The following is a 13,813-nucleotide window of genomic DNA, read 5'->3' on the forward strand; positions in this document are numbered from 1 at the left end:
TAAAGTACACAAGCAGCTTATTAAAAACCACTGTTTACAACCCGTAACATAGCCTAATCTCCGGGCACTGCCATCTTAAAGTAAAGTCATGATCAGTACAGTGATTTATCAGGGGCAAATGGGTGCCCCGAAGTGCCCATTTTAAAGAGTGCTGGGCAAAAAGCACAAAATTACTGGATCTCGGAAATCTGCAGGAGGGCGGAGGTGGGCTATTTAACAAAGGTTCTCCTTTAGGTGGGAGTACTAAAGTATTCAGCATTTTTGTACTTAAGTATTGCAAGTAGTGTATTCTAAAATGTACTACTCAAGTACTGAAAGAAAAATGACAAAGTACTAGAGACCCAGGCTTGAGTAAGAAGACAAGTGTTAAATTGTACTGTCAAATAAGTGACTTGCGTAAAAGTTGACAGTTCTTTAAGCACAGCACAGTATTGCATTATTTAGTTATTATAGAAAGCAGTGGAAAGGCAGACTGGAAGCAGTGTGGTCTTATAAGACCAGTTTAATCCCTTGATTCACTTAGTGATAAGGAGCTTCATCAAACCCGGTGACTTTAGTGATAATGTGGATTTGGAATGATTTGTAGTAGAGTAAAAGTATAAAGGAATTAAACTCACCCAAATAAGTGGAAGTAGGAGAAAAAACAATACCCCAGTACAGTACAGATACAGAATTTCAGTACTTAAGTACAGCAGTGAAGTAATTGTACTTCACCACTATACATCTCTGTCACAAGAACACAACAATAAAATCAGCCTTTCAAATTAGTTCACTGTTATTCAAAGCTAGCTAGCTTAACCAGCTAGCTAAGGCTACCACAGGAGGGTGTATTAGACTCACCATATAAACGTACAAATAATCACTGTTTGTATCAAATTGTTCTGACAACAATACTACCAATTTTGCACCTACTTTTTTTAAAAACAGAAACAGGAGAGGGTGGAGAAAAGTATATTTATATCTCATGTGGGTTGCATTTCTTGGTTGCTACTTCATAGAAGGCTGTTCCAAACTACTGGAACTTCATATTCAATTCAGTTCAATTCAATTTTATATATATTTATATTATTTATATTTGTTGTCACAAAGCAGCTTTAAAGAGCAATGTGTCCAAGCCTTTTATGAGCAAGCACCACAGTGATGCCAACAGTGGCATTTCCCCCTAATTTTGCGTAATGACAAGAGGGGGCCATGTTTGTTTACTCTGTGTTGGAATTTCTGATGTGGACCATTGATATAGGTTACACCTAGAGTGTTAATAAACGTAGAGAATATACTCTGTTAGTTACAGGGTGTCACACAACACAAATAGATGGGAGTTTTGAGGAGTTCTATTTTTTCTATTTAATATTCACTACCTTCCAAAGGAGAGGAGCTGTGTTTATAGTTGACGGGTCTAAATTTAACACATCCACCCAAACGCCCATATGTCTGCTGTTACTATTCCTGTTCTTGTAGATTAACTTTAAAGCTAGCATCTTTTCTGACAGACTCCCAGCACCCACCACGTCAACTTCACCAGAGTTTCAGAACTGAGCTTCCCTCCACAGAATGGTAAGTGCAGATGTTTGTTCAACCACAGACGCAGTGCCTCTTCTCTGGAAGGCAGTGGATATAAATTAGCTAGGTCGCATGCTAGCTCTACACAGCACTATGTGTGTGTTGTGTGAAAGCTGGTTAGGTATGCTATAAATAAGGTTAAATAGCCTGTTGGAATGTTGAGTTAGCATAGCTAGATACTTTGTAACTTCAGACTGCATTTAATTTAAATTGGAAACACAAACATACAAGAATGCATATTGAGAAATGGCCTTTCTGAAAAATGTCTAGAGCATTCAGTAACTGTTTCCTATATGACACACATTATCAGCTTCTTTCTACTTCTATAATAATAAGAAGGGTACTTGAATTTGTATTTTAATTTGAATTTGTGTTCACTTTTCGTAAGCCACCATTTTATGCAATGTAATAAATGTTGTACAAAACAATGAAAGATCTACAGAATCTTTCACAAGTTGGTCACTCTAGTTAACCTAGACATCAAATATTTAGACACAGATATTAGGATCATGTAAGCTTTCACATTATATGTTAGAATCTGTGTGGTTTCTGTAATCTACACTGTAAAATCTAATTAGTTAACCTCACAATGTGAATAGGTATTTTAAGATGTCCCAACCAATGTTTTAGTGTAGTTTACTGAAACTTGAGTTTAATTAACCTTAAAGTGTAAATTGTGCTATTCACAATAAATAAATACATTTAAGTGAAATGTACTGTGTGCATACAACATAACTAATTTATGTAAATTGACATCATTCAAATTCACAAATAAAAATAATTTAATATATATTTTTAAAACAGTTAGCTAGGGTCAGGTAAGCTTTCAGATGGGGATTAAGCAATATATTGGATGATGCAGCATTTTAAATTGAGATTTCTCAGTGGAAAGTAAAATAAAAACTAGGCCAGACTAGGCTAGACCAGCACCTCTGTCTCAAACATTAACAGCTACCACCTTTTCTTACAACATAGATCATGAGTGGTCACTGTAGCCACTGAAGTCACTGAAAAAATGTTAACCTAAACTTGCATCCTTTAGGACCAGGCAGCTGTACTAGTAAATAATTTACAAAAGAACAAATAGGCCAATGTAGCCCAGGGTAATGAGTACACACTGATGGTGAATTGGGGTTGGGGGGCACACCCATATGCTAAAAGATGTTATCAGGAGCCAGTGGAAAATAGGAGTTTTACTCATCAAGAACGCACTGGCATGCTCTAAAGATCTCAATATTTAATTAAAACACCTCAAGTTAAAAAGGCTTTTTGATCAGTGATCAATGTGGCCTCTTCTTTTTTTATCTTCCAGAATATGGCCACCAATCCATTCTGAGCATGCTTATGTCGAAGTCTTTGTTCCTACTTAATTCCCTGAACTTAAAACAATAAGTAAAGCCATTGTTTTACCCTGCAAGTAACAGTTCACTCTAAACCCATAAGTTGTTTGAACTTTAATTAAGTCTGTTTTACAAAAAAAAATCTTTAAGTTGAAGCAACTTATAATAACTGAGTTTAGTTTGTTGCCATTGGCAGCTTCTTTTCCATGAGCTTAGGTAAATTTGTAGATCATATATTATGTTTAACTGTGTGTTCTCTGTGTTGTAGGCTGTAAGAACACGCATTGTTTTCTCAGCTGCAGTAACTCTGTGTTGGCTGTGCTCTCAATACTGTTCACTCTAGCTAATTTATGTGAATTAATGATTTGAAGAAAAGATTGTTTTGTCCACTGCATCCAGGTAAGAGTCTGTGTTACTTCAATTTTACTGTGATGTCATTGTTTATTTCGATTTTTTTTGTGGAGCCCCTTTAATTTAAAGTTTTTGGCTATAAAAACAACTACAATATGCTTATGTTGGGTAAAAACATCTTAATGTAATCATTGCAATAATCTTAAACAAGTAAGATAGATGGGTTGTGCAATATTTACTTTAACTTAAAAAGTTAATATAAAATATTTTAGGTACACCAAATTTTGAGTGTCAAGTACTTGTGGTTTGTCTGTTGAACTTAAAGATGAACATTTTTTCAACTCCATAAAGTATTATAAATGAGTTTTGACAATTCATTTGAGGCAACAAATTACCTCAAATTATTTGAGTAGACTTAACTTATTAGGGTTTACAGTGTACTTGCAAAGTTTACCAATTGGTCATGATTGCTGTTAGATTTAAAAGTGAATGTAAATGAGTGTATTGTATGCAATATTTTATAACTTTTAGGGTTTCAATAATTTGCTGTAGATTTGCTGGATATACTTTATGCTTTGCAAATAGATCCACATCACTACATCAGTGTTTATGTAGTGTTTTTGTTTAGTAATGTATACCACCTCATGTAACATTTCTCTAAATTTTATTTGTGTCTATTGATGTGTACCTTTTTCAGTGTCAGTCTGAACTGGAGCTTTAAACACTAAAGCTGAGAGCTTCCCCACCATATCTCATATTTGACACTTACACAAGTGGTTTAGCACTTCATAATCATACACTGCTCTTTATACTGTGATATTAATATTTGATGGCCACTAATAATAGTAATAATTAACCACGGCATTTAAACTGATGCAAATTAACAGATCCAACAGCCAGACCTGTAGGATTGTACGAGGCTGAAGTTGGTTTGATATTCGCAGCTCCAGATTCGTTTGGCTCGATATTCGCAGCCTCGTATTCCCCGGCTGAAGTTGGTTTGATATTCGCAGCTGCCGCTTCACTGAACCACCGTGAACTAAAGGGAGCGTTCACAAACACCCGCTGTTTATATTAAACACCTCACAGATCAACACTGAAGGAGATAGAATGAAGAAAAGCAGTACATCTGTTTATTAACAATGTAAATATACAATATCGTATTAAATGTAATTTTGTATATTGTAAAATGTATATTTTAATTACTGAATTTATAATTATATATTACAATAAATAATTAAATATATATTTAATAAAATTTTATTTTAAAAGCCATTGCGCTCAAAAAATATGAGGCAGATGTTCAAGTGTGATTTTGAAGAACTTTTTCATGTTCTAGTCTTCTAGTCTTCTTCTTTAAGGAAAACCTGGAAGTAGCCTGGCCCAAGCTGATTTTATACTTTAAAATGAACTGGCAACATGGCATACCAATCCATAATGCACAATTTTTTTATGTAAAGCTGATGTTCTAGTGTGATTTTGAAGGACTTTTTAATCTTTTTAATCAGACCAAATACACATGATCTGAAGAGAACTAGTCTTCTACTTTAAGGAAAACCTGGAATTAGCCTAGCCCGAGCTGATTTTAGACTGCACAATTAATTGGCAACATGGCAGCACAAAAAAATATTATTTAAAGCTGATATTCCAGTATGATTTTGGACTTTTTTTTTCAGAACAAGAGTTCTGGTATTCTCAAAATCAATGCTTTATATTCATTATTTCTGTGCAAAATGGCTTTCATGTCATGTTGCCAATTCATTTTAAAGGATAAAATCAGCTCGGGCCAGGCTAATTCCAGGTTTCCCTTAAAGTAGAAGACTAGTTCTCTTAAGATCATGTGTATTTGGTCTGGCCCAAGATTAAAAAGTCCTTCAAAATCACACTAGAACATCAGCTTTATATTCATTTTTTTGTGCATTATGGATCGGTAGGCCATGTTGCCAGTTAATTTTAAAGTATAAAATCAGCTCGGGCCAGGCTAATTCCAGGTTTCCCTTAAAGAAGAAGACTAGTACTCTTCAGATCATGTGTATTTGTTCTGGCCCAAGATGAAAAGTCCTTCAAAATCACATTGGAACATCAGCTTTACATAAAAAAAATTGTGCTTTATGGATCAGTATTCCATGTTGCCAGTTCATTTTAAAGTATAAAATCAGCTTGGGCCAGGCTAATTCCAGGTTTTTCTTAAAGTAGAAGACTAGTACTCTTCAGATCATGTGTATTTGCTCTGGCCCAAGATTAAAAAGTCCTTCAAAATCACACTAGAACATCAGCTTTATATTCAATTTTTTTGTGCATTATGGATCGGTATGCCATGTTGCCAGTTAATTTTAAAGTATAAAATCAGCTTGGGCCAGGCTATTTCCAGGTTTTCCTTAAAGTAGAAGACTACTACTCTTCAGATCATGTGTATTTGGTCTGGCCCAATATGAAAAAGTCTTTCAAAATCACACTGGAACATCAGCTTTACATAAAAAAAATTGTGCATTATGGATTGGTATGCCATGTTGCCAGTTAATTTTAAAGTATAAAATCAGCTTGGGCCAGGCTACTTCCAGGTTTTCCTTAAAGAAGAAGACTAGAAGACTAGAACATGAAAAAGTTCTTCAAAATCACACTTGAACATCTGCCTCATATTTTTTGAGCGCAATGGCTTTTAAAATATAATTTTATTAAATATATATTTAATTATTTATTGTAATATATAATTATAAATTCAGTAATTAAAATAAATATTTTACAATATACAAAATTACATTTAATACGATATTGTATATTTACATTGTTAATAAACAGCTGTACTGCTTTTCTTCATTCTATCTCCTTCAGTGTTGATCTGTGAGGTGTTTAATATAAACAGCGGGTGTTTGTGAACGCTCCCTTTAGTTCACGGTGGTTCAGTGAAGCGGCAGCTGCGAATATCAAACCAACTTCAGCCGGGGAATACGAGGCTGCGAATATCGAGCCAAACGAATCTGGAGCTGCGAATATCAAACCAACTTCAGCCTCGTTAGGATTGTGTTGGTGAGAGCGCCGGCGGGCGAGAGTGGTGTGTGTGTGGGGGGGATTAGCGCGCGCGAACAGAGAACTTTGATGGTAAGTGACGCGACTGTGGGAGCTGTTCAGTGTCGCGGTGCTGAACAGGAGCGCGTGTCTCAGCGTGTGACTTAAATATAAGTACAGTAAATATGGTTTCTTGGTGTTCTTCCGGAAAACGATCCCAACTTGTAGAAGACGATCTTGTAAACATTTCAATGATCATTAGCTAAGGATAAAAAGCTATAATATTATTTTAATTTCAGGAGCAGATTTTGATTCTGTGTATCCACATTCGTTTAGACGTATTAAACATGCCAGTCCAACTATACTGACTCACGCGTGCACAGTGTAGTATTTGGTATAAGAGAACATATACGCTATTGAATGGGCATGTAATTTAATTGCATATAATTCTCATGTTTTTTTAAGGTACGATGATTTTGTTATAGTGCGCTTGCAAATTTTTAAAGGGCTATTATTATTATTATTATTATTATTATTATTATTATTATTATTATTATTATTATTATTAGATGTTGTTGTTATGATAATTATTATTCCTACTACTAATAATAATAATACTAATAATTACCATTTTCTGTGATATTGTGTATATAAGTAAACATAATAAATGTGTTGGAATTTTGCCATTTCAACCCTTACTCTCTTTAAAGTGTGTGAAACAGACGTTTGTGTTTAATGAAAACGGCTATTACACACAAAAAGTTCTATTTGATATAATTCTAATAGAAAGAAACTTGCCTGATATCTGGAGCATTGTTTTGCTGTATTTTTTAAATAATAGAAAGTTTTCACATGAGACTTATTTAAAAAATAATAATAGAGCGGATATATATATATATATATATATATATATATATATATATATATATATATATATATATATATATATATATAATATTTTAATAAATATATAATACATACAAACTTTAAATATTACTTTATGTATGAATGGTAAAGATATTCATATGTACGTATGTTTGTGACATCGTGAACCTAGAGCAGTAAATTAAATGGGATTTTTTTAAGTGATCTCCCACAATGTGGTGATTAGGATTTGGGCCAGGATTGGTAGAAACGTCAGAGTAAAGTAACGTAAATTAAATATTTACAAAACATGTACAGTGCACTATACAAATAAAGTGTTTAACTCTGTGGTTTGACTTAAAACATTTCAGATTTCGCTCAGAGAACACGTTGATAAGTAATAAAGTTTGATTTAGTTCAATTTTTTTTTATATTAATTTATATATATGAATACCACAACAGCAATGCGTCGTCCTGTATGTATTTGTCCTGATCGTCAGCACTAAAGAGCATAATGTATATTTACGCATATTCTTCACAGGTCTGTGTGTTTAGCTCCAGCGCAGTGTAATCACAAAATAATCACAGTTTACAACACAAAGATGAGAGTCATTATCACCACCATAATCAGGGCGATTGTGTTACTGACAGTGATCAGTTTATTTAAATTAGCTGTACTGAAACAGTAATACAGTCACAGTAATAAATGGTTGGCATTGCATAGACCTTAATGCACTTCTCTAGGGGCACTTTCCACACTTCTGCATAGGCCTTTCTTTAGACGTTACACATTTCACTGATCCTTTACGTGTACAGAGGGGAAAATCACTCACCCTTCGCACTCACAGGGACGTGAGCTGAGACGTGGTGGTCCTCACACCCTCCCTCCCACCACCACCAGCAGCAGCCCATCCATCCACAATGTTTATCTCCGCTCCCTAATTATAGTTCATTTTCTCATTAGGCACAAGTCCCATTACTCCTCCATTACTGGGGTCCGAAACGCCTTTAGGCAGCAGCAGAACAGGCTGAACGACATGCCTCGAACGTCGAGTTGGAAACGCTTCAACATAAACCATACTTTATTTTACTGTATTTCCCCTTCTTATAGTGATTTATAATCTATGGGTTTAATGAGAAATCTGGTGTCAGTGGTAATTATTTACAACAAACCCTTGCATAATTCACGCTGATTTAACAACAACAAAAATGGACTATAAATAAGAAACACTTTGTACAAAATGCGGAAATGTACACAGCAGTATTTTTCCTGTATATCAGAGTTCACTCTCTATAACTTAACGACATCATTGCAATGGCAAATAAATAAAACGTATAATATAATAAAATGTACAACTTAGATTAAACCCTGAGAGTGAAAGGAAGGTTGTGAAAGAAAAAAACGTATTAAACCCCCTAAAAGCCGCTGTGTTGGGGTCACGCACGGTGGTCGCGCGCAGGATAATGCCAAAAGCAGAAGAAGGTGGAGCAGGCGTTGTGCACTCTTAAAAATAAAGGGTCCCAAACGGTTCTGGACTGTTCTTTAAACAGAACAAAAACCAAAAGAGAACCAAATGTGGTTCTTTTATGGCATTACTCCAAAAACAGTAAGAGAAAAAAATTGGCGCCTTTATTTTTAAGAGCGAAGAAGATGAGGATGCGGCAGATGATGATGATGATAATAATGATGATGATGCAGTAGGTCCAGGGCGCGGGCGCGCGGGCAGTGCTGAATGAAGCTCACTGTGTGTGGGCGGCAGTAGGGGTGGGCGGTGAGGGTGGTCCTGGGGAAACGTCGTGCAGTTTCCGGATGTGTTTTTTAAGATCAAAGTTTCTGCAGAAGCCCTTGCCGCACGTGGGGCAGGTGAAGGGCTTCTTGTCGTTGTGTGTGTGCATGTGGAAGGTGAGGTTGTACACCTGGTGGAAGGCCTTGTTGCAGATATTGCACTTAAACTGTTTCTCTCCGCTGTGGGTCAGTTTATGATTTTTATAGTTGCCTGCAGAGAAACAAAGAGAGAGAGAGCACGAGTGTGAATACACTCTAATAATAAACAATGAATACATTAGTAAATACAGAGTGGAATTCGTTTTCACTCATGAGGAACAGAAAAGTTTAAATAATGTAAACACTAATATTAGTTAATCTAAAGAAGAAATCTAAAGAAGCCTGAAAATTGTTGTCGCTGTTACGCAGAAACAGTATATCTCCAAACTGGCAACTTTACAGGATTAAAAAAAACCTCAATGTAAAAATATTTTACATGAAAATATGTAAATATGTATATTTCCAAACTGGCAACTTTACAGGATTAAAACCTTTTTTGCATGAAAACATTCATTTTAAATATATGTATTCATTACAAATACATATTATAACGAACAATAAGATTCTCATCATGTCAAAAAAATGAAAAAAAAAAAAAAAAACTAAACTAAAAACATGGAGTTTACGTGTCATCGACAAAATATTTAGAATATAATAAATGAAAAAAAGAAACAGCCAGACAAAAATAAACAACGAAAAAAAAAACAGTAAGTGTGTGTACCTTTTTGGTGAAAGCCCTTCCCGCAGAACTCGCACACAAACGGTTTGTATCCGGCGTGTATGCGCGCGTGTGTGTTGAGAGTGGAGCTCCGGTTAAACGCTTTCCCACACTGAGTGCATTTATGAGGCTTTTCCTGCAGAACACACACAATCACACCGAATTTACACACATTGTAAAACCGTATATTTTTAATATTTTTTTTGTATAATTTTATAGTTTAATACATTTAAATGTGAGACTGAATGCCTATTTACAGTGCTTATTTACAGTGATGTATTTAAATAGCGAATTATATTTCTTCTTCTTCTTCTTCTTATTATTATTATTATTATTATTATTATTAATAATAATAATAATAATAATAATAATAATAATAATAATAATAATAATAGTAATAATAATAATAATAATAATAATAGTGTGCTTTTGGTATGGTACAAACAACAATAATAATTACAAAAATAGCACAAATACATATACTATCACTGCTACTACCAGTAATAACAATAACAATAATAATAATAATAATAATAATAATAATAATAATAATGTGATATAATATCCCAGATTAAGTGTAGTGATTTTTTAGTGTGAGAGAGATGTATCTCAGTGTGTTCTATTTTTTTTAAGAGTGTGAAAAAGCTGTACCTGAGTGTGTATAATTTTGTGTCGGCAGAGAGTGCTCGCCTGGCGAAATCCTTTGCCGCACACTTTACACACGAACGGTCTGGCGCCGGTGTGCACGGGCATGTGGCGTGTCAAATTATAATGTGCATTAAACACCTGTACAAACACACACAAAAGAACAGAATTAAACTTCAGCTTTTTCTTCATTATCATTTCGATTTTACATATTTAATCAGATTTAAACACGCGAGCGTCATTTTCCTATTACAGACAGTAGAAAAATTCCCAACATTGTGTTTAACCGAGTCTAGAATAACCGCAGCATTTCGTTATCCGCACTGTTTAATAGCGGTATAACTTTTTTATCTGTACAATCGTTCAAAACTAATTTCAGAAAGGTTTTAGGTGCAGAGGTTATTTTAATTCCTACTGGTGTGTTCAAAAAGTATAGAAACAGCGACCCGTAAACAGTGTACTGACAAAACCAGCCTGAACTGCAAAATCACGTTATCAGTTTTATTTGTAAAATGTGTTCACAACATCTGTGAGAATATTATAATTCAGTGATACATGATATTTTCTCCTTTTACTGACCTTCTGGAAACTTCACTAAACTTTAGAGTTACTCGCTGTTCTCGTTAAATCATTGTTTTATTACTTTTAATGCGCGTGTGTGCCTGTGTGTGTTGTCTTACCTTGCCGCACACTTCGCAGGTAAACACTTTGGGTTTGCTGTGAGGCGCCCCGCCGATCTTGGCCGAGTTCTTCAGGAGTTTCTCTGTGAGCAGGTGCGCGCTCTCGGCTCCCGCGCGCGCCTTCTCCACCCACGCGGCCTTCTGCAGCGGTCCGTTCAGAAAGTACGAGGCCACTGGATGTAGCCCGAGCAGCCCCGCCGCCGCAGCAGCAGCGGGCGCGCACGCGCCTTCCGCCGCACAACTCACGTAGCGCGCGGCGCCTTGCAAGGCGTGCGCCGTGACCGGACTGAGCACGCGCGGCCGGAACAGTTTGTAGTGGCTGTGCTCGTGTTTGTAGCCCATCAGTTCGCCACCGCCGGGCGCGTGCACGTGCGCGTGCTGCTGCTGGTGGTGGTGGTGATGGTGGTGCTGGGAGAATGTTTGAGAGGTAGGCGCGTGCAGAGCGCCGCCGCCACCGAGCTCGAGCCCGTGCGCGGCCTCATAGGCGAGGGGCACAAGCGGCAGCACGCAGCGCAGCGCGGGGGGAGAGGCGCGCGCCGGGAACAACGGCATCGAGCGCGGCTCCGGGCTGCGCGCCATGATCCGTTCAATGGAGAAGGCCAGCGGCTTTACGGCAGCGGCGGTGATGGAGCACGCGGGGCCGCGCGGTGGCGGAAGGGAGCCGGGCGCTCCCGCTGAGGAGAAGCGCGCGCCGTCCATCGCCTCCGAGCGCAGCGCTCTCTCTCCCTCACTCTTTCTCTCCTTCTTTTTCCTATTCCCCACTATTTCTCTCTCACTCTCCCCCTGTGTGAGTGAGTACGTGTGCGAGCGCGCGTGCGTGCCGGTGCGCCTGAGTTTGGCTCCCTGTGAGCGCGCGTAGAGCGTGGCGCAGCCTCACCGCTGGCGATCGGCACTTATGCGCACCTCAGCGGGGCGTGTTGGCCAATAACGCGCCTCCAACTCACCAATGATAGAGGGAGAGAGCGCAGCGCAGCGTCTGGCCACGCGCTCACACACTCACTCACTCACTCACTCATTTACTTACACACACTCACCCACATTCACTCTCTCACTCACACAATCACTCACTCACTCACTCACTCATTCACTTACCCAGTCAGTATTCTCTCTCTCTCTCTCTCTCTCTCTCTCTCTCTCTCTCTCTCTCTCTGATGAAGCTCAGTGAGTGTATGAGCTGCTGAGCAGTGGGCGGTATGATCACCAGGGGCTGAGCACAAAACCTCTAAACGCCTCAAGGAGGCACAATAAAAAAACAAAAACACCGCCTCAAACAGTGGAGAAGTGGCCCCTCTGTCCCGCGTCAACAACTCAGACCAACTATAGGTATGTTAAAATAACATCAGCAGTGTGTTATTATTAACATTTTTACAGTAATGTTGCAGAATTAAATATAGGTCATTTTTTTGTTTAAAATACATCTGGATAAAATAAATGACAGAAGCAACACCAAACACCATTAAAATACATCCATGGAATTTTTGGGTTAAAATTTCAAACATCAGATTACAGAACATTTTTAACAACAACAACGATAATAATAATAATAATAATAATAATAATAATAATAATAATAATAATAATAATAATAATAATAGTAAAAACAATAATATAATAATAATTAGTGCGTGTGTAATAAGAGTAACAACAACAATAATAAAAACAATAATAATATTTATTTATTGAAGATTATTTTTGAATCCTTAAAAGTAATAAAAATATTTTTGGTTGCTGATGGTTAAATGTTTTATTACTATTAAATGTAATGTATTGATTAATATAAATATAAAGGAATATTTCAGGCATGAAAGCCTCTAACCTTTAAAAACATAGAATTCAGAATTGCAATGAATGATACTTTTGTAAACAAGAGCCCTGTTTATATTATATATCAAATGTCTTTACCTTATAATTTTATCTGATCAGAGATAGATTTTCCCTGAAAAGAAAGCACGAATGAATTGTAGCGGCTTGGTGTGGAACAAAGAATGACATTAATATAGAATAAAAATACAGAAATGGACAAAAGTATTGGGACAAACATAAACACTGAATTGGTGTCAGCTCCATTGTTACAATAAAGTCAAACACGTAGCTGCAGTTTGTCTTAAGAAATGTTTGTGAAAGTATGTGTTCTTGTAAAAAGCTCAGCATCTAAAAACAGCAACTGCTAGAAAACGGCAGTTTCAGCTGGATCTACTATAAAACAGTCATGGCATATTTATTTGTAATTTAAACGTTTTTAATATGTATAAATATATATATTAGATGTATTTATAAATAATGTATTAAATAATTTATAAAATCCTTTATCCGAAATTTTATAGGACAAAATCCTTATTTTATACAGCTCTGGAAACAATTAAGAGACCACTTTAGTTTCTGAATCAGTTTCTCAGATTTTGCTATTTATAAGTAAATGTCTGAGTAAAATGAACTTTGGTTGTTTTATTATATAAACTACGGACAACATTTCTCCCAAATTCTAGATAAAAATATTGTCATTTAAAACATTTATTTAGTTCATAATCATAACGTTTTAAGAGTACAGAAATCTCTTATTTTTTTCCAGAGCTGTATAGTTATCTGATTTATACGATGATCTCTGTGCTGATGAGTCAATAGCAACACACACACACACAGTCTCGTCTGGAAGTCTTAAGCTGTGATTTATAGAACTCTGAATGAGCGTGTTTGGGACTGGTTGGTGTTTTGGGATGTGTGATGTCGGACAGACAGAAAAATGAACAGAAACGCGCAGCTCACTTCATTCAGCTCGTGCACTTTTACAGCGTGCTGGAACTCATCAACTAAACAGTGCAATTCT

General features: G+C 36.5%; 1 protein-coding gene across 1 annotated transcript; it reads right to left on the reverse strand.

The window, feature by feature from the left end:
- Positions 1-7,757: 7,757 nt before the first annotated feature.
- fezf1 (FEZ family zinc finger 1) lies at positions 7,758-12,134 on the reverse strand. The gene is made up of 4 exons (XM_022672253.2): positions 10,990-12,134; positions 10,316-10,450; positions 9,668-9,800; positions 7,758-9,118 (listed from the first exon to the last, which is right to left on the reverse strand). The coding sequence occupies exons 1-4, from the start codon at positions 11,686-11,688 to the stop codon at positions 8,862-8,864; spliced, it is 1,224 nt and encodes a 407-aa protein (XP_022527974.2). The 5' UTR covers positions 11,689-12,134; the 3' UTR covers positions 7,758-8,861.
- Positions 12,135-13,813: the final 1,679 nt, after the last annotated feature.

This window comes from Astyanax mexicanus, chromosome 2 (genome assembly GCF_023375975.1).
Source record: "Astyanax mexicanus isolate ESR-SI-001 chromosome 2, AstMex3_surface, whole genome shotgun sequence".
Lineage (NCBI taxonomy): Eukaryota > Metazoa > Chordata > Actinopteri > Characiformes > Acestrorhamphidae > Astyanax > Astyanax mexicanus.